Raw genomic sequence first — 21,145 nt, forward strand, 5'->3', positions numbered from 1 at the left:
TACTACCATCTAGGTACAAACCAACCAAAGGTAGATAAAAGTGATTCCAAAGCTATTCTATCTGTGACATGAAGGAATCAAAATTGTCAGATTGCAACTATCTTTAATCAATATACAAGAATATACAAAAACAATTTAAAATCATCCAATAAATTTAACGAGCAAAGAACAATGAAATCACATGTAATAAAAGTAGTCAAGGTTATAGATATCAAAGAAAACAATGTTTCAATTCAATTTATCAAGCAATGTTTCACTTGTAGACAAGTATAACAATGTATATAACAAAGGAGCAGCATGTGTCCCAAGATGCTTAACAAATATTAGGGGTGTTCATTCATTTCCTACGTATTGGTAATCCGCAACGTATAGGGCCATATTCGTTGTATTCGTGGGGAAGCGAAACATATTGCGATTCCCCACGAATACAACAAATCTTCATCGAATTATTTGGCTATCTAAAGGAGCAAATTTAAACAACCCCCCACCCTCCTGACCCCCCCAAGACTTACCAAAACTCCCTGGTGGTCCAGCGGGGGGTCCGGGAGCCATCCTGCACTCACGCCCTCGGCTGCTAGTATTCAAAATGGCGCCGATAGCCTTTGACCTTACCATGTCACATGGGCTACCAGTGCCATTGGTCAGCCCCTGTCACATGGTAGGAGCAATGGATGGCCGGCGCCATCTTGTAAGGGACATAGAAAGGGCAAAGGCTATCGGCGCCATTTTGATTACTGGCAGCCGACGGCCTGAGTGTAGGAGATTGATCCCGGACCCCTGCTGGACCACCAGGGACTTTTGGCAAGTCTTGTGGGGGTCAGGAGGCACCGGTAGCCCCCGTGACATAGTAAGGTCAAAGGCTATCGGCGCCATTTTGAATACAGGCAGCCAAGGGCATGAGTGCAGGAGATGGCTCCCGGACCCCCCGCTGGACCACCAGGGAGTTTTGCTAAGTCTTGGGGGGGGTCAGGAGGGTGGGCGGTTGTAGTTAATTCAATTTTAGCCGGGAAACAAATAAGAATTAACGCATGAACGTATCTGGGGCCCCCCTTGCCGAATGCAACGTATCTGCCCCCTGACGAATCCGAATCCCGAATGCAACATATGGCGTCCCTCTGCACATCCCTAACAAATATTAAGGCTGATGGTTTGCATCCAAGATGCTATACATACATATTCCTTTCCAACAAGTTATTGACATATATCCCCTGAAGAAGCCTATGAGGTGAATCAAAGAGAATTTTTCTTTGTTGGGACACACATTATCAGCTTGGGGACGTATACTAGCAGCTTGGATGCAAACCATCAGCCTTAATATTTGTTAAGTATCTTGGGACACATGCTGCTCCTCTGTTATATACATTGTTATACTTGTCTACAAGTGATACAGTGCTTGATAAATTGGAATTGAAACATTGCTTTCTCCGATTGATTATATGTATAACCTTGACTACTTTGTGGTTTGTATAATATGTGAATTATTTGTAATACATCAGACAGTTGTTGTGAGTGTATATGTGTGTGTATGAAGATATAATAACCAAGTTTTCACAGCTGTTTGTGCAAGATGATAATTTGTTTATTACTTGTGATTTCATTGTTCTATGCTCATTAAATTTATTGGATAATTTTAAACTGTTTTCATATATTCTCATATATTGATTAAAGATAGATGCAATCTGAAAATTATGATTCCTTAATGTCACAGATATACTATTCTGCCTAGCCAACATGAAGAAACAGACTTAGATAAGCTAGCAGAAGTTAGAAAGGCAAGGAAAATTGGCAATACAATGATAATAGAAGACTTAAATGACCCCACTATTGATTAAATCAGTGTCTCTTCGGGACATACTAGAGAGTTTAAGTTTCTAGATGTCATAAGTGACTGCTTTATGGAGCAGCTGATGCTAGAACTGATGAGCGGGGATGCTAACTTAGATCTGGTCCTCAGTGAAACACAGGATCTGATGCGAGAGGTTACTGTGCTGGGGCTGCATAGCAACACACTGATCATGATGCAATCAAATTTGACAATCACTGGAGGAAGGACATTAAATAAGACAGAGTGAGGAAATTAGCAAGAAACTAAAAAGAGCAATTACCAAGGTTACATTTACATGAGATATGTATATTGTTTAAAAATATTATTGGCAACCCAGATAAAATATTCCATGCATTAAAACATGTCAAAGAAAGCCCAAATGACTGCCAGCATGGTTTAATGGTGATGTGAAAGAGGTAGTTAAAACCAAAAGGGCATCTTTCAAATAATGAAAAGCAGACCCTAATGATGAAAATAGGCAAGAGCATAAGTACTGGCAAGTTACGTGTGAAACAGTAGTGAGACAGTTCAAGAAAGAATTTGAGAAGAAGCTTGCCACAGAGGCAAAATTAAAAACTTTTAAATACTTTCAAAGTGAAAACCCTGTGAAGGAGTCAGTTGAGCCACTAGGTGTCAGGAATAAAAGAGTGCTCAGGGAGGATAAGGAAATTGTGGAAAAAATGAATTATTTGCCTCCATCTTTACTAAGGCGGGTGTTGGGAACATATCGTCACCAAAACATTCTTTGATGATGATGATTTTGATCAACTAAAACAAATCTCTTTCTTAATGTAAGATGTATTAACGTAAGATTAATTAATTAATTAATTAATTAATTAATGTAAGATGTATTAAGTATCTCCCAGGTTAAAGCACCATTAAGCTTTAACCCGTACGCCCTATGGCATCACTTCATATTTATTTCCTGCCTTATCTTCTTTCCAGCTTGTTGCAAGCTTCCAAGTTCTCTTCCCTGTTGATTGTAACTTTGACTCATTCCTACTTACTGTTTATCTTTCGTTTACTTGAATAGTTACCCCAGTTTTTTATTCTTATTAATTGTAAACCGATCCGATATGGTTATTTACTATGAAGGTCGGTATATAAAACTGTTAAATAAATAAATAAATAAATGTATTAGATCAAATTGATAAACTCAAAAGTAGCAAATCACCAGGATCAGATGGTATTCACCCCAGTCCTGAAAGAACTAAACATGAAATTGCAGACCTGTTGCTAGTAATCTGTAACCTATCATTTAAAACAGCCATAATATCTTAAAAACTGGAGAGTGACCAAGGTAATACCAGTTTTTAAAAAGGCTCAGAGGTGATAGGAAACTACAAACCAATAAACCTGATGTTAGTGGCAAAACTCTAAAAAAAGAAATTATTGGACAAATAGTCTTGAAATTCGACATTGAACTGATTAAAATGAAATTCTAGACACAGTGACTGAGCTAAGGTGAGAGATAAGGGATATTGCAAGAGAGTTGAGGAGATTGAACAGCAGATTAAGGAACAGTCTGAGATGGTGACACAGCTCCAAAATAATTTCCAGACTTTGACACAGGCAACTAGGGATCTTGTGGACAAGTTAGAGGATATTGAAAATCACATTAAGAGGTACAATATCTGCATTCATGGGATGCTTGAAGCTGATGACTATGTTGACTGCCCCAGTACTGTAAAATCTATCTGTAAAGCTATCTTGAGAGAAGGAGAATCTGACTCCACTCATTTTGATGAGGATACCCCAATCAAAAAGAAGCCACATAATATTATTGCATACATACTACATCATTTCTCTGTTAAAGAGATTACCATGGGATCCATTAACCAGAAAAGTCTCTCTGTTGAGCTTTGTGATAACTTGTCTCCTGTTACTTTACGGTGAAGAAGGGAATTGAAGCCAGTTAACGATTTCCTGAGAGATGAGAACATATGCTACAAATCGTTTTTTCCTTTTGGACTTTTATTCTCTGTTGGGGGTAAAACATCAAGAGTATGCTTAGTGGAGGAAGTTAGCAAAGCTCTAGGTGAAGTGGGTATTACCATTATGACTAATACTTTTAGTTATCAGACCACAACCCCAACAGGAGACGGCCATGTGGCAGAGAGTAACCAAAGCATCGGGAGAAGGCTGTACTTGAACCTTGTTTTTTGGACTTGGGCTGTTTGTCTCTGGTCTTCCATTTGATGAAGGAAGATACCAAACAGCTGTACCGGTGGTGCAGTTGCTGGCTTGGACATAATGTTTTGTTTATTCTTAGCTTTATGGTTTCTGTCAGCATAGCGCTGAACTTTCAGTGAATGAGTTATTGCTGTTTTATGGGGCTGCCCTGGGGGGGCGTCATTCCCCTTGGCGCGGGTGTGTTTATGGTTTGCCCACTGATGTTGATAAGTAGGATGTAGGGGGAGGGATTGGGGGATCAGAGGTGGGATAGGCATCTGGGTGGGAAGCAAATGTTTTGGGTGATCTGCGGTTTGATTTATGGATTCCATTGTTACTTAGGAGGGAGCTTTTATATTTTACGATGACCAATCTTAAAGTGGTATCTTTAAACGTGAAAGGTTTAAATTCCCCGATGAAGTGCCAACTTTTGTTTAAGGAAGCTAAATCCCTAGGAGCCTCCATATATTTTGTGCAAGAGACACATCCAAAGAAACAAGATGAAAGATTGTTGAGAAGTAAATGGTTCTCTCATGTTTTTTTTTCGGCTAATATGGTTAAAGCAAAGCATGTTGAGGGGGTTGGGGATTTCAGTGGCTAAAAGTTTCCATGTTGATGTATTAGAGGTTAAGAGGGATAGAGAGGGGAGATTTCTGGTGTTGAAAGTGAAAAATGCTCCACTATTTTTTCTTTTGTCAACATATATGTTTCCAATCAGGATGATCTTTCTCTTGTCTTAGGAGAGCAACTAAGTAATGATTTGGAGAGACATGTAATTGTTGGGGGAGACTTCAATCTCACTATTTCTTCACGCCTGGACAACTCTCATGGATGCAATGCATCTCAGCAGGCCCATAGGAAAAAAATTAAAATTTGTAATTTCTTCCTTGGGTTTCACTGATGTTTAGAGGTCTTGTAACCCTTCTGGGAGTCATTATACCTGATTTCCCAGCGTGCACAACTCTTTCTGTAGAATAGATCTGTTTCTAATTAATAACACTTGTCCATCTGGCCTAAGGGCTTCAGACATAAGTTGTATAACTTGGTCTGACCATGCACCCTTTACTTATATTTTTATTATAGCGCAAAAACAGTTCTGGAGGTCGAATGACTCTTTATTAAATGACATAAACCAATGGGGTGAATTTTAAAAGCATTGCTCGTGTTAAAACGCCCATATATGCGAGTATATGAGCTGTTGCACGAGCAATGTGTATTTTAAAAGCTCCAAATCATGTGCATATATGTGTGTGTGCATGAGCTGAAAATAAGGGGGTGGAGTCAGGGTGTGTCAGGGGCATAACAGGGCAGGGCTAAGAGTTATGCACATAAAACCATATTTTAAATCCAGCGGCTGCAGCGTGTGGCAGGCTTTATCTGCGCATATTTATTTCTGCTCTTGATGAGGTACAAGTCTGCATAAATTTATATTTAGGCCTAAATCAACTGGGTGAGGGGTCTGGGGGGAGTGCAGGCTGAGGAACCAGAGAGGTCTGGATGACCTTGCGATGGACTGGGCAAACTGGTAGACTAATTGGAAAAACTGGGAATGTTTTAAAATCTGCTTACCTGCATGCATTAAAACCAACAAAGTCCTAGGAAAGATCTGCGAAATACGTTTGCTCAAGTAACCACTTAAACTTAGGGGCAAATATGCGTGCAGTAGGTGTATTTTAAATCATACTTTAAATATACTTGTGTGCATGACTTAAAATTCCAGCGTATGAGCATTCTCGTGCCAATACAATTGTTTTAAGGTTACCATCCCTGTGAGCAGCTGGAAGCTGAAATTAAAGAGTATCTCCAGTTCAAGGACTGATATGATATTTCTGCACAGTGTTGGATTGTCTTAAGGCGGTTCTGCATGATAAATTGATTTTCTGTGCTCTAAGAAGTGAGAGAAACAGAGGGAAGAGTTTAAATAAAATCTAACAATCAGAAACTTAGAACAATTGCATAAGAATACTGGGAATTCTAAATAGCTAAGGAAGCTGGAGATTTACTCCTGGGAGAATTCTGCTCAAAAAATATTTGAAATTGTGCACACACCATTTTAAAAATCTGCACACAAAAATTTTTAATTCTTCATACTTTATATTGGTTAAAATAACACATACAGCACAGTAATTAATTTAAAACAGAAAAGTTATTACTCAAAGGTGCAAAGTTTAAATATTTTGAGGAGAGTTCCCCTAGAAGTACATTGTAAGAGTGTTTCTTCCATCTCTCTCCCTAATCCCCTAGCCAGACCCCTTTCATTCTGCCTTCTCAGGCCCAAACTCCTCCAGCTCTGCACTTTCTTTCTCCTCCCCCTCCAGGCTCAACTCCTTCCACTATCTTCACCCCCAGCCCTTCACTCCCAGAGATTGACCCCTCTCTTATACAGACCTTAACACAGGCTCCCTATGTCCCTCTCATACACACTCACTCACACACACATACCCTCACAAAGGCTCCCTCTCTCTCTCTCACGCACACACACACACCCCCTCACCCTGGGTTTCTCTGTCCCACTCTCACACGCAAACACCCCCTCACAAGGGCTCCCCCTCTCTGTTGCACACACACATCTCCTCTCGCAGACTCCCTCTCTCTCTCATGCAAACACTCACACATGCTCCCTCTCTCTGGCACACATACCCTTACACAGGCTACCTCTCTCACTCACATACACTTGCATGCAGGCTCCCATTCTCTCTCGCCGCACACACACCCATTCACACAGGCTCCCTCCCTCACGCACACATGCACAATCTCTCTCTCTCACACACCCTCACTCACACATACAGGATCTCAATCTCTCATTCACATACATACTGCCTCACAATATCTCGTCAAATATACACTCCCTTACCCAGGCTCCATCTCTCTCACACTCACACACATGCACATTTCCTCTCTCACACACAGGCTCACAAGCTCAGCTTTCTTGCCTCTCGTGCTAGGCCTTTTCTGCTACCGGGCCTGCTGATCTTTGCCGCGGGCAGAATGGGTTCCACTCAGTGCTGTCTCCCTTGACTCCGGCCATGAGTGGGATGGGCTTCGCTCGTGACCCACCAGGCATCTTCAAATTCTGCGCAAAAAGTAAAATTCTGCACAAATTTGCACTTCTTAGTAGTGCAGAATTCCCCCAGGAGAAGAAATTGAAAGAGCCAAGTTTAATGCTCTCAGCATGAAAGAAGTTCAGTTTAAACTGAACCTTGTTAGACAGTCTTATTTTGAATAAGGGAATAAACCAAGTAAAATCTTAAGGGTAAATTTTCAAAGAATTGCTCGCATTAAAAAGCCTATATATGCGAATACATGGACTGAGCCCAAGCAACTCGTATTTTAAAACCAGCAAATAATGTGTGTATATGCATGTGCGTGTACAATGTAATATGTGATAAAAAGGGGCCGGTCAGGGGTATTCTGGGACGGGACCAACAATTATGGGTTTAAATCCCAATTTTAAAAATGGTGAACGCAGCATGCATCAGGCTGTTTCCTGCACATAATTACTTCTGTTCTTGTTCAGGTGTAAGTCTAAAAAAACCTCGTTATAGCCAAAACCTGACCAGGTGAGGGGTCTGAGTAAACTGGGGAGGGGGGGAGTGCATGCTGAAGATCCAGAGGGGTCTTGATGACTTAGAGAGAGACTGCACAAACTGGTAGACTAAGTGGTCAAGCTGGATATTTCCTTCATGCGTGCATGTTTTAAAATTTGCTCACTTGCATGTGTAAAAGCTGATAAGTCCTAAGGAAAGATACGTGAAGAACATTTCCTCACATAACCACTTAAAATTAGGAGCACACATAAAATGTGTTAGGTATATTTTAAATCACATACTGGACAATTTAAAATTCCAGTGTATGTGGGCTCGTGCCCGCATACACACACTCGTTTTAAGTTACCGTCCCTGTGTGGAAGCTAAAAAGCCAACAGGCTTTTAATCAAATTTCCAAAATGAAAAGGGGGGATTGGTATTTGATAATGACCTAATCAGGGAACGGTTTGTCACGTTCTATAGGGAGTTATATTCTGCTGATCCTACTGTACACGATGAGACTGAGCAATTCCTGAATCAGATTAATATCCCTCTCTTGCCTTCAGAGTGTGCCGCTAGATTGGATAAAGTGATTTCAGGGCAGGAAATCTTGGAAGTCATAACCTACCTTAAGGTTAATAAGTCCCCAGGACTTGATGGATTCACTGCAAGAATGTTAAAAGACATTTAGCAACCTTTTGGGTCTAGCCTCCGGAAAACCTTTTTAATTCCTTGTTAACGTCTTTGAACTTGCCAGTATCAATAAATCTAGTGGGGTTACTGTGATCCCTAAACCTGAGAAAGATCCCATGCTTTGTAGCTCATATAGGCCTACATCGCTTTTGAATTTAGATTTAAAGATTCTGTGTTGGCCACACAGTTAAATTGGGTGATTCCAGACTTGGTAATGGAGAATTAGTCAAGCTTTATACCAGGTTGCTGGGCAGCCAATAACATCCAGAAAATTTTGAATTTACTTTGGCTGGTGCACAGGGATAGTATTCCTACAGAGCTTCTTTCCATTGATGCCAAGAACAGTAACATACTAACAGTCGGCAGAAGAAGACCAAATAGTCCATCCAGTCTGCCCAGCAAGCTATACATGGTGGCCACTGCCACTCTGTGCAGACCACCCCCAAGCCCTCTATCAGGGCAGCAACTTCCACGCCATGCAGGTACTCCCATTCTGTTAAGGTAGCAACTCCCGCATCATGCCAGTCATCCCCAAGCCTTATGTTAAGGGTAGTAATATTTACAGTCAAAACCAAGCAACTGTCAGACCCATGTCAATATTATTGTTAGCCTTCGATCGGATGCATTGGGCTTTCATGATTAAAGTTTGACAGAAAGTGGGATTGGGTCCAATTTTATGACGTGTGTGAAGACTTTATACTCCCATCCGGAGGCTAGTATCAAATTTAAAGGGAGCTAGTCAGATAATTTTTTCTTTCAGGAAGGAGAACACAACAGGAGTGCCCTCGCTCATCACTTTTATTTGCTTTGGTGATGGAGCCCCTGTTTGAGAGAGTTAGGGGGGATATTCATGGAATGTGGGTGAAAATATTTTCACAATTCCCCTTTTTTGCAGATGATCTTTTCACTGTCACCAAACCTTCTCTTACTCTGCCTGTCTTTGAGAGAATTGATAGCTTATGGTAAAGTTTTAGGATTCGGAAAGACCATGGGAAAATGTGACATATTAAATATAAACTTTAATGGGGATCAGGTTGATAATTTGAGGGATAATTTTCCTTTCTCATAGGCTCGTGATAGTATATGGTATTTGGGGGTACAATTAGGGGCAGACTTGTAGAAACTATTCCAGTTGAATTATGTACCCTTAAAAGTGAATTTTCAAAATGTTGTACAAGCAAAATATAGCATGTATGCACATAAGTAGGCTATACTTGTATATTCCATATTTTATAAAATTCGAAAATATGCATATATGTTCACTTTGGTGCGCACATATATGCATGTAAAAAAAAGGGTAGTTTAGGGGTGTTCTAGGGCGGGGATAACAGTTATAGGTGTAGGTTGCTATTTTAAAAGACATGTGTATATTTTTCAGTTTGCTTTTCTAGTTTTACACCTGATAATTATCTGTGTAACTAACATTAGATGTGATTATTTTATAGCACTAACAGGATGGGAGGTCTGGGTAGACTGGGAGGAGTTCAGGCTGAAGAACCAGGAGGGTCTCGATGGCCTGGCGAATGACTGGGTGAACTGGTAGACTAATTTGTAAATGGGTGAATTTCCTGAATGCGCGCATATTTTAAAATTGGCTGACTTACACATGTAAATCAGGACTTAGCCCACTAAAACCTAGTTTACTGTCACACGTAAATTATATGCATGTATTTGTTTAAAATAGGTGGGCAAAGTGCAGGCATTCATTTCATTTTATTAAAATATGTTGATCACCCATTGCAAAATAGGTCTAGGCGATTCACAGTAAAAAACATACATAATATACTTTAAATCACATACATTACAAGTAGTAGAAATTACAAGTAGTAGGGAGGAAGTGACATCACTTCTTATGTGAACAGCTCAAACCTGTGCTCTCCACTTCTATCGGACTTAAACGCAACTTTTGGGCACTCAATTGGGCATCTTGACCACACTTCTAGACCGCTGCTGAATATCCTACCCGCGGCAAAATGAGAAGTTGGTTTCAGGAACTCAGGCAGGATATAAAAACATATAAACTGGAAATGACGAATCTTATAGCAGAAATAAGAAAAGAAAATGCAGAGATAGCCCGGAGACTTGATGAAACAGAGCTCCGCCTTGATACACAGGGAGAAGGATGGCATAACCTTCAAAAAGAAAATGAACTGCTGCACTCTCCCTGCCAGCATTTATCCGAAAAAATGGAGGATATTGAGAATCGCAGCAGACGCTGCAATATCCGTATCAGAGGAGTGCCGGAGTCAGATGATTATTCTGACTGTACCGAGGTGGCGACTAAAATCTCTCAATTTTTTCTACTTCAAGGAGAGCATAATATGGATGCTGAGGCTACTCTCTTGAGCATTGAAAGGGCACACAGAACTCTTGGACCTAAGCTCACCAACCAACCTAGAGAAACTGCTACCTCTCCTACAAACAAAAGGAACAAGTCTATAATCAGGCACGTAAACAGCGCACGTGGCTGTGGGAAGGCCACGAGATCGCCATATTTGCGGATCTTGCTGCAGCCACACTGAAGAAGCGACAGGAGTTTCGGTGTGTCACTTCAAAAACCTTTGGGTTCTAATATCCGTTATTGATGGCTTTTCCCTGGCGGATTGGTTTTTACGCTACAAGGGATCTTCCATCGAGAGCGTTCAGTGGAAGAGGCGGCAGAGATTCTCAAAACCACAGGCATGGATGTGGAAATCCCACCAAAACCTGCTGTAGCTGGCGTCCCTAATCGCAGCGCTACCCTAGCACCACCGAGATGGCAGCGAGTTACCAATGGATGACGCCGCTTGCAGAGAAATTCCATGGGGTCTCAGGTCCACACAGAACCTGCATAATTTTACGTACCACCAGCGGGTCGCCATTTTGATAGGTGGAATCTCAAGTGGCCAATATTATCATAGTTGTTAATGGACCTTAATGTGTGTGGTGTTCTCAGTTCTTTCTGATATAGAGGTCAGTATTATCTGGAATGTTTCCAGGGTGTTAAATATGTTTAACCCAAAAGGTTTTTTTGTTTGCTGTTAGATTTGCAGGTCCGAAAACGGAGCACGGGAGAAATGACCTAACATCTTCCATTTATATACTGAGATATAAGAATAATATCTCAGGTCATGGGGAAGGGTGGGTGGGGGGAGTTGTGTATAATGGGGGATATGTTAACAGGTCCCCACCTGTTAACATATCCCCCATTATATGTTATATACAAAATATACATTATATGTTGATACAAAATATGTTAACAAATTTTGTATCAATGGCAATGGTTGCCATTGATACAAAATTTCCTGCAACAATTAATTATCTACCCTTGAAAAAGGACTGGCAGAATGCAGCAGCAGTCCGAAACACGGCTCCGTGTCGGGTCACCAGCACTTTGAAAATATGCAAGACCGTCATGAATGAAGCACTGAAAGATAAGTGTAGAATCTCCGGCATTACAGACACTTTGTTTCTCAATTATCTGAATTTTAATTGCAAAAGAAAAAATGCTTAAAAAATTTTCTCACGGTAATTTTACAATTGTACTACCGAATTGAGTTCTTCAAGATTTTTGAACTGACATGACCTATGATTATATATAAGGCCGAGTCAAATACGCGAAAGCTCACACGATGAAGCCTATTATGATGGTCATTACATAAGGGCACGCTGATTCATTGGTATAGCGTCGACAATTGGGAGCATAAATTATTGATTAGTACTGGTTTATTTTGTACAGTAGTTTATTTCCAATACTTTTCTAAAAAATCCTCTGAGCCCCTCTCTGTCATTCAGTAAGGTTACATATAGGACAAAGACCATCTTATATACACATCCAATTAGTTTTTTAAAATACAGGAAATCTTTTAGGAGACGTCTAAATTTTTTTTAATTGTCTAAGGTTTGCAATTCAAAAGGGAGGAGATTCCACAGAGCTGGAGCAGCTATGGAAAACGATGTTTCTCTGGTACAAAAAAGATGTGCCAGACGCACGGAAGGTATTTCAAGCAGACCAAGTTGGGAGGATCTCAGTCCTTGAGTGGATTTATGGATACGCAATAGCGCATTAGACAAAGGTGGTGAATCTGGACTAAGTAATTTGAATATCATCATGGCTATTTTAAACTCAATTCCCTCAGGAATGGGTAACCAATTCAAACTACATTAAACTGGTGAGATGTGTTCAAAACGTTAGTGTTAGATACAAGCCTAGCGGCAGCATGGAGTAATAGTTGAATTGATTGTAAAGAAACTTTAGGTAACCCTATTAAAAGGCTATTACAATAGTCTATATGGGGAAAAATGATGGATCGTACTACAGTAAGTAAATCATGCTCATAAAGTAGATGCCGCACTCCAGAGATCAAGCGGAGTTTGAAAAACCCAGATTTTACCATTGATCTAATGTGCGGTTTGATTGAAAGGGTTGCATAGAGTATAACTCCAAGGCTTTTAACGGGTTTGTCTAATGGAAATGACATATTATCCAAAGTAATGGTATTTTTTTGAGGTACAGAATGGGGTCGATGAATTAATAAGAATTCTGTTTTATTTGTATTTAAAGATAGTTTATTCTGATTTAATCACCGCTTAATGGTCACCATACAGAGTTGGAGATGATCGACTGTTTTCTGCCAAGGAGTTTGGACCTTAATGTAAAACTGTATGTCGTCAGCATAAATTTTAAACCCATCGGTGATGGTAGTCAGTAATTTAGCGATAGGGGCAAGATATAAATTAAAAAGCATTACTGACAACGTATCCATTGATATACGTGGTTCAATGTATTGCATGTATTTATGTGTAAGCCTACGTAGTGCATATGTTGTGTGATAGAATTATGCATATTTTATAAAATGCACACATATATGCGCGTATTATAAAACACTATAGCAAATGTATGCGTGACCACATACGTGCATATATGTCCCCATGCACAGTTGTTTGAAAGTTATCCTCCCTATGTCTAACATGGTCGAGGATTTAAATTCTTGGATTCATCGTGGCTTGGATGTATTGCTGTGGTAAAAATATTCCTTTTGCCTAGGTGGTGCTACTTTCTTCAGACCTTCCCTATCGCTATTCTGGACAAGTTTATGAAATTACTTCAGCAGAAGATATTCAGCTTTATTTTGATATGTAGGCCCCCATGAGTTGCTAGGAGAGTTATGTATCGGAACAGAAGAAGGACTGTGGGGGTTTAGCTGTGCCTAATGTTTAGCAATACTATGTAGCCGCACATCTCAGTGTATTGTGTAGTTGGTAGCATGTTGGTCCGTCCAAACAAAAGAGCACTATGGAACAGAATATATGTAGTAAAGAGCCCTTACGTTCTTTATTATAGGGACTAAATAATTGTGATTTCTAACCCTTTTACTGCATTATCTTTCCAATTACACTGGTCTACAGTCAAATGCTTCTGAAATGTATGTAGTCAAACTTTACTTAATCTGGGACACTGAGAATGAAAATAATGCTTCAAATTGTTGATTGGCTTTAGTTTTCAAGATATGGGTCAGTATATATGACCTTTGACTTGGGAATTGCAGATAAGTGAGTTAAGAAGGAAAAGGATTTCAAATTAACCCAGAAATGACTAATACACATCTTTGACTGAATCTATGACTAAATCTGTAACTGGATTTGCTTTTTGGACAATGAATGTGGATTTGCTTTTTGGGCACAACAATGAATGATGCAATCTGAAGCTCGTATTGCGTCATACATGATATGAATTGCATTATATTTTTCCTAGAAGTCATGGAGGAAAAGTATTCAGCATCCAGCACTTGTTGAATCAAGGAAGATTTTGTTTCCACCCTTATACATCAAGCTGGGTCTGATGAAGAACTTTGTCAAGGCCATGGACAAAACTAAAGCAGCTTTCAAGTACCTTAGTGGTAAATTTCCAAGGTTGAGTGAAACTAAGATAAAGGAAGGAAGGGATCTTTGTTGGCTCAGGTTCATGATCTTCTTTAAGATGATGCATTTAACCATGTATTCCGTGACAGGGAAAAGATGGCATGGAAAGCCTTCGATTTAGTGGTAACAAATTTTCTCGGGAACAACAAGGCAGACAACTACAAAGAGTTGGTGGGAAAACTTCCTCAAGGCGTACAAAAGCCTTGGCTGCAATGTGTCACTAAAGATACATTTTTTGCACTCTCATCTAGATTTTTTTATGCCAAACAGCGGAACAGTGAGCAATGAGTATGGCGAGTGATTTCACCAGGACATTGCAGCAATGCAAAAACAGTATCAGGGCAAATGGAGGTCATCGATGTTTGCAGAGTATTACTGGACAGTGACAAGAGATGTTCCATTTAATGAATACAAGAGATAAGTGTATTAAACATTTTACCAAGGACACAACAACAACAGAGACTGTATGATTCTCAGCATTAAAAGCCTTTATTCTTATGCGCATAAGGAAGTCGACTCTCAAAGTTGCAGAATCTGATCCCTTATGCGCATAAGAATAAAGGCTTTTAATTCTGAGAAACATACAGTCTCTGTTATTGTGTCCTTGGTAAAATTTTTATTACATAAGCCAAGAATATCCGAGTAGCCACCGAATAAGAATTAAATTATCTATCTATCTATCTATCTATCTATACACATTATAGTTTTTGGCCTTTTGTTTCATAGTCAATTTTATTTCTATAATCTTTTTGCTGATTTAATTTTTAACATATTACATAAACAGGACAAGTGAAATATTATGCAAAATACACAAAAGACCTAAGTTTACAATTTGATTAAAACTCTACTATCTATGCAATAGACATAGACGTAAAATGTAAAAAACATAACGATAATGGAAACAGTAGCCAATCAACTAGTTTAATTATCATATTTGAATTCAGCACATCAACATCAGTAATAAATGGCATATTTTATTGCTGAAGCAGCCATAATTTATATTGACACACTGGTAGTGTCAGACCAAGGCTCCCTGTGACTAAATAATGGCAAAGTTGATCATTCACCTGTGACTTGAGAAAAGCGCTTAAGCTAAGTACTGATTCTGTGCACTTCTGCATTGTGTACAAGTCCCAGGGGCATCAATCAGACTATTGCTGGCACAGTAATCAATCTTAATAAGAGCAGTCTATGGACTTTGACAATAGCTGCAGCCATTTCACTGATTTTTAGATGCAAGTAAAATTTAAAAAATTAAAAATGACACATTGATTGGGCATAAATCTGGTATATGATTAAAATTGTTTGTGCTTTTGCCAAATCTAATTGGCTGCATACACCGTTTATGATACCAGCAAGGGTTTAATAGTATTTATATAGGACCCATATTTTGTTAGTTTCAACATGCTTATTTGAAAAGGTTATTAGGCTTTAGTTTTTTGTAGTTGAGACTAGGAGATTGGACATGTGAACATCAGAAGAAATTTAATGTGGATAAGGGTAAAGTCATGCATATAGAGAAAAATAATCCCAACTACAGGTACACAATGCTGAGTTTTGTATTAGAAATCACCATCCAGGAAAAGGACCTTGGAATCCTTGTGGACAATACATTGACATCCTCAGCTCAGTTTGCGGCATGGTCAAAAAAGCAGACAAAATGTTAGGAATGATCTGAAAAGGAACTGAAGAAAAAAACAGAGACTATCATATTGCCTCTGTTTCGATCCATGATGCAACATGGCGGAACTAGAAAAGATGCAGAGAAAGTTAACAAAAATGATAAAAGGGAACGGATCTGTACCCTTTTGAAGACAGGCTAGGATTCTTTAGCTTGTAGAAACAATGACTGAGAAATTGCCATGATAGAAGTTTCTAAAGTCATGAATGGGATGGAACAGCTAAATAATTCAAATAATTTTGAAACAGGATACTCCATGAAACTAACAACCAACAGATTTAAACAAATTGTAGAAAGAACTTTTTCACTCAATGCACAATCTGTGGAATTGCCAGAGGACATGGTCAAAGCAACTAGCATAGCAGGGTTTAAGAGATCTGGGCATGTTCCCATAGAAAAGTCCATTAGCCAGATAGACTAGGAAAATCCATCACTCTCTTTGGGAATGAGTAACTAGAAATAGTTCTTTTTTGGGGGATCTGCCAGGTTCTTGTGACCTGGACTGTCCACTGACAAAGATAGGATGCTTGGCTTAATGGACCTTGATATGACCCAGCAGTGCATGACTTACGTTCTTATATAGATAGTTTTGCCTAGAACTAGCTCTCTGTAAACAAGCAGGCATGAATTAGCCATAATGTGTGGATGGCATCATCCTGCGCCAACATAACACCCAGCTGTAGGAGCTCAGTAAAGATTATACTAAATATGTGCAGGAGTTTCCTCGCTACCATACATATATAAGGAACCAGTGTTGGCCAGTATTTCATCATAGGCCCTCATACAGCCTATAGTGAAACATTGACCATGTCTGTTCCTTATGGCTTCCAGCAAATTTAGTATGGTCTCTGTTGTTTCCACTTGGAACTATGAGTTTGTGTCTAGTTGGAAGATATTCTAAATGAACTTTTCAAGATGAGAGTTTTTCTTATCACTAGTGGTGGTGAAGAGTTCAAATTGATGTTGGGCAATTTCATGAAAAAAATTTAAAAACATACAACTTTATTTTTAATAACAAAAGACATTAGAACTCAAGGTATTCATATTCATCATACCTTCAGTGTGTGTATAATAGAGTGGTTCTAGGAACTCACCTCAAGTTTCTTCTGAAAGTGGTATCTGGATTCCACATTGTAGGAGACAATATCTTGATCATTCTTTCCAAGGCCACATGCACCCAGAGGAAAATGGGCTTTTCACTCCTTGGACTGTAAGAGCCCTGGCATAATACGTAAAAAGAACTCTACCTCACTGTCAAACTTATTAACTGGTCATGTCCATGGATTCCAACAGATTGGGAAAGACAGTGCCATACAAACTCTCTCCAGTTGCCTAGTCACTCTAGTGGACTGTATGGAGCACTGTTTCTCACTGCCTAGCTCACAGATTACAGATTCTGTCAAGGCTCAAGTGAGCCGTAGCAACTTCAATGCTTCATCTCAGGGCCACTTCCATTGAAATTTGCAAATCTGCTACCTGGTTGTCAGTTCACACCTTTATGTCCCACTACTGTCTAGACAGCATGTCCCGAGGAGACAGTAACTGTGGACAAAGCAGTTCTGCGCAGCCTGTTCACCCCGTAGTCTTCTCTCCACTGGTGGGGTCAGGTTGTCCGTTTCAGTTTTGCTCTGCCGTGCAACCTCTGTTTGGAACTCCCTATGAGCTTTGGCTAATTCATGCCTACATATCAATAGAGAAAGCAAGTTTGCTTACCTGTAAACAGGGTTCTCCAAAGACAGCTAAGTTGACTACCTCACTAAGGCCTGGATTTATCAAAATGCACTAAATATCGCATGCAATAGAAAAAGGGGCATGTTTTATGGTAATAGGCAGTTTATCGCAATTTGTGCTAATACCTATGCGAAGCGCTAAGGGGAGATAGAGAGCAAGCCTAGCCATAATGCCCTCACAATAGATAGGTATTTATATCTCTATGGGAATCCATCAAGCTAGGTTGAGAGAACATTGCACAAATCTCATCTTTGAGTGAGTTTCCTCACTCCGAAGGTCATCAAATCTTCACAAGAGAGCACTGTTCTGTTCATACGTCTCACTTTGAATGTCAAAGTGGCCCCTAACCCCTACACTAATACCTAAACCTCACCTCGAGTTACTAGGGGGGCCTCCCATAGAGATATAAATAACTATCTAGTGAGAGGGCATTATGGTTAGTCTCTCTCTCTCTCTCTCTCTCTCCCAACCTATCACATGGCTTAATACTACTGAAAAAGGTGTAGCTAAAATCTGCTTTAAAGCTATGCAATAGGGCTTCACCAAAATGGTGAATTCCACCCCTAACTCCTCCTCTTTTTCTGATTTGCATCACACCATGCATTATGGTGCTATCGCATGATTTTAAAGGTGCTTAACGCATGCGAAAACGCCATAACGTTTTTGATAAATAACCCTGTAAGTTCTGGAAGAGACCAAGAGGCTCATGAGGCAGTGTACTTGCACAGGAACTCCTGCACTTGCTCAGCTTTGCAGGCTGTCTGGAATTTGCTCCATATTATCTAGGTTTTAAGCCAGCCAACTCACTAATAGACATTTCTCCTGTCTGCATAGCTGGGAACTCTCAGGATTTCACCCTGAGACTCAGGGAATTTGCAGGGTCTTGGGGGGAAACACTAGAAATCTCAGGGATTCTCTGTATACTTCCTCAGTCTGCAAGCTTGCAGAGAACAGGAGAAGTGGGACGAGTCTGGAGCAAACACTGCAAGCAGCATGTGGGGAGAAACTGGAGAGGGGCTTCAGCACATACAAACCTCAAGTCTGCAGCAGTGATTCCAGGTCTTGGGACCCACTCAGCTAAGGGAAGAATGAGGATGCATAAGACAGGGAGCTGTAACTCATCGAGGGGTGGGAGGTGGAAGCAAAGAGGGTCCTAAGGTGAAGGTGGGTGGAATAAAGAGAGAGAAACTGTGAGGGTGGGGGTGGAAGAGAGAAAGCTGATACATATTATTCCATTCCTAACCCCCCCCCCACCACCACCACCATCACCACCACCACCACCACCACCATCTGCTAATCAATAGCAATATCAGTGTGACCAAAACTCAAAAGTTCCCAGGTATGCCCATCTGTTGCTAAGGTGGCAGTGATCTGTGCCTGGCTCACTGCCACCAAAGCTTGCGATGGGAACCATCCTTTCTTGGTCCCCGTGGAAAGCGGTAAGGAAAAAACTGACACCAAAACCCTCACAGACACTCTTACCCTCTTCCTCCATTTGCATTTCAGGAAAAATAGAAAAGATCCGACCTCCTCCATCTCCCACAGCAGAAGGTTCCTCGTTGCAGTCTGACTTACTCACTGATGAGGCTGCAGGACCTCAGCGCCCCAAGAATCTGATGGAAACTCTCCTGGAAGACTTTGAAACACACAAAACCAAACGGCGTGAACGGATAGATGATAGCAGTGTAAGTACTCCAAGGCCTACCTCTCCAGCAGGCAGCTGTAAAAGGGGACTGTAAAACAGCAGGACTAGCCAGAGTCCACTAAATATCAACTTGCCTGATTTGGGCTCAGTTCCCCCTTCTTGTTGTCTTATTCCTAGGTCTCTTTTCTTTCTTGTCCTAATATTTTATTTCTTGTGTATGACACTTCATAAAAATGGATCGACCTTTTACTATAAGCACATCTCCAGCTTAGGAGCCCTTTCCTGAGTTTGCTCTCCAGCTGTTCATGCGGTGTATAGGTGTGATGTGTGCAAAGTCCCCCATGGGGATCTGCACAGCAGCTCCCCCTGATCTATGCAGATTCATAGTGATGGATGTGGAGAAGAAAAAAAAAAGGAACTTTCAAATACTTAAAACATTGAAAACCAGAAAAAAAAAGTGAATTCTAGTAGATTTTAACTGTTAACAGACTTATCTAATACGCAGGGATTCCTTGTGCTGGGCCCATCAATAATCGTTAATGATTTCTTTGAAAAGAAGCAGGTTAAAAATGTTTTGTATTTGAAAGTGACAACTGCAGAAAAATTAGAAAGGGTACAATTTATCCTCTCACTGATCTGCTTATGCAGGACAATGGGAAGCTGATATCCGTAGGGTTATGGACCCTCAGGGTTCCCACTGCTTGCCAGATGGTGGGCACTGCAGTGCGAAACGATTGCCACTGCTCTGGAAGGCACAGTAGTCTATGATCTCTGGATGAGCTAGAGAGAGGGAATGAGGCAATAAAACTGACCGGTGGCGAAAAACACAAGCTGGTTTCAGCTGTTCCTTAGCACCAGGTTCTCCCTGACATTGATTGTGAAATACATTCAGCTCTAATACATCAGGTAGAAGACCCATTTTAATAGCACTGCCTCTTTTTGGTTTTTGTTACCATGTACTACAATAGCCTCTGAAACATGCTCAGGGCCAGAATTGTTATATTATTGTTTATGAATTGATTATAATCTGTGTTAAACTGTTTGGATATATGTTATACATCAATTAGGAAGATTATTTTATCAGTTAAACAATTAACAAATGATTTCACATAAATTCATTAAGTCACAGGCTACATAGGTACGTGCCTAGAGCACCAAATTTTGAAGGCGCTCAAAAACTGGGACACCCCCTACTGCTCTCTGATTTTCAGGGACGAGCTCCCCACCTCTGTCCTCCTTGGTACAAGAGGGTCAGTTCTGACCTGGAAGTCCAAAAGAAAAGTAGTAAAGGGACGCTGCCCCTACCATTGCCCAGATACACACTCACACACAAACACATATTTCGCTTTTGTGGCTGTCCTACATCATTTGCTGTTTTAAAATATGAAAGACACCGCTGAATGAAAACCCTCGTCTTTTCTGATTCAGAAATGCCCCAGGTGTCCCCCATCCTCAGCATATGCCATGAGTGCATCATCCCTTTCTAAGAGAAGCTCCCATGTGCTAGGGCACTGGTCCTGTTTGACCTCCCAGTTTCTCTCTACTAACCCAAGGATTTAATTCCTTGAGAAAGTTTCTGTCACGATTTACACCTTGCTGATGAATAGATCTGGTTATACTTTTATCATTGCTTGTTTTCCAGGGTTGCTGTTGCTCCTTGGTGTGACAATGCAATGTTGGGTGTCTACTTAGTACTAATGTAATCAGATCCTGTTGTGTGCTGTATGTTTGTGTGCAATCACACAAAAAGAGTCTTAATCCAATTCAGATGTATCCAACAGCAATTCAAAACAACATCTGATTATAAAGTTACAAATTTTTGAATCACTTGACATGTGTATTTCTTTTTGTGGGACCTTCATAACACCCAGCGGATACTCTGTTATTTTAACATTTCCACCATTTCTGGTCATATGTAATTGTTGGTCCGAAATTATATATATATATTTTTATTTTTTTTTTGTTGCTTT

At 40.2% G+C, this 21,145-nt stretch overlaps 1 protein-coding gene across 5 annotated transcripts in view; it reads left to right on the forward strand.

Moving 5' to 3' along the window:
- Nucleotides 1-21,145, forward strand: part of PALM2-AKAP2 (PALM2-AKAP2 fusion) — a 583,545-nt gene that overhangs the window by 541,254 nt on the left and 21,146 nt on the right. For all 5 annotated transcript variants that reach the window (XM_029614157.1, XM_029614167.1, XM_029614175.1 and 2 more), the window contains one exon: nt 19,037-19,215. In XM_029614157.1, coding sequence (XP_029470017.1) covers nt 19,037-19,215 — 179 coding nt within the window. The remainder of the gene's footprint in view (nt 1-19,036; nt 19,216-21,145) is intronic.

The sequence above is a fragment of the Rhinatrema bivittatum genome, chromosome 1, assembly GCF_901001135.1.
Source record: "Rhinatrema bivittatum chromosome 1, aRhiBiv1.1, whole genome shotgun sequence".
NCBI classification, from domain to species: domain Eukaryota; kingdom Metazoa; phylum Chordata; class Amphibia; order Gymnophiona; family Rhinatrematidae; genus Rhinatrema; species Rhinatrema bivittatum.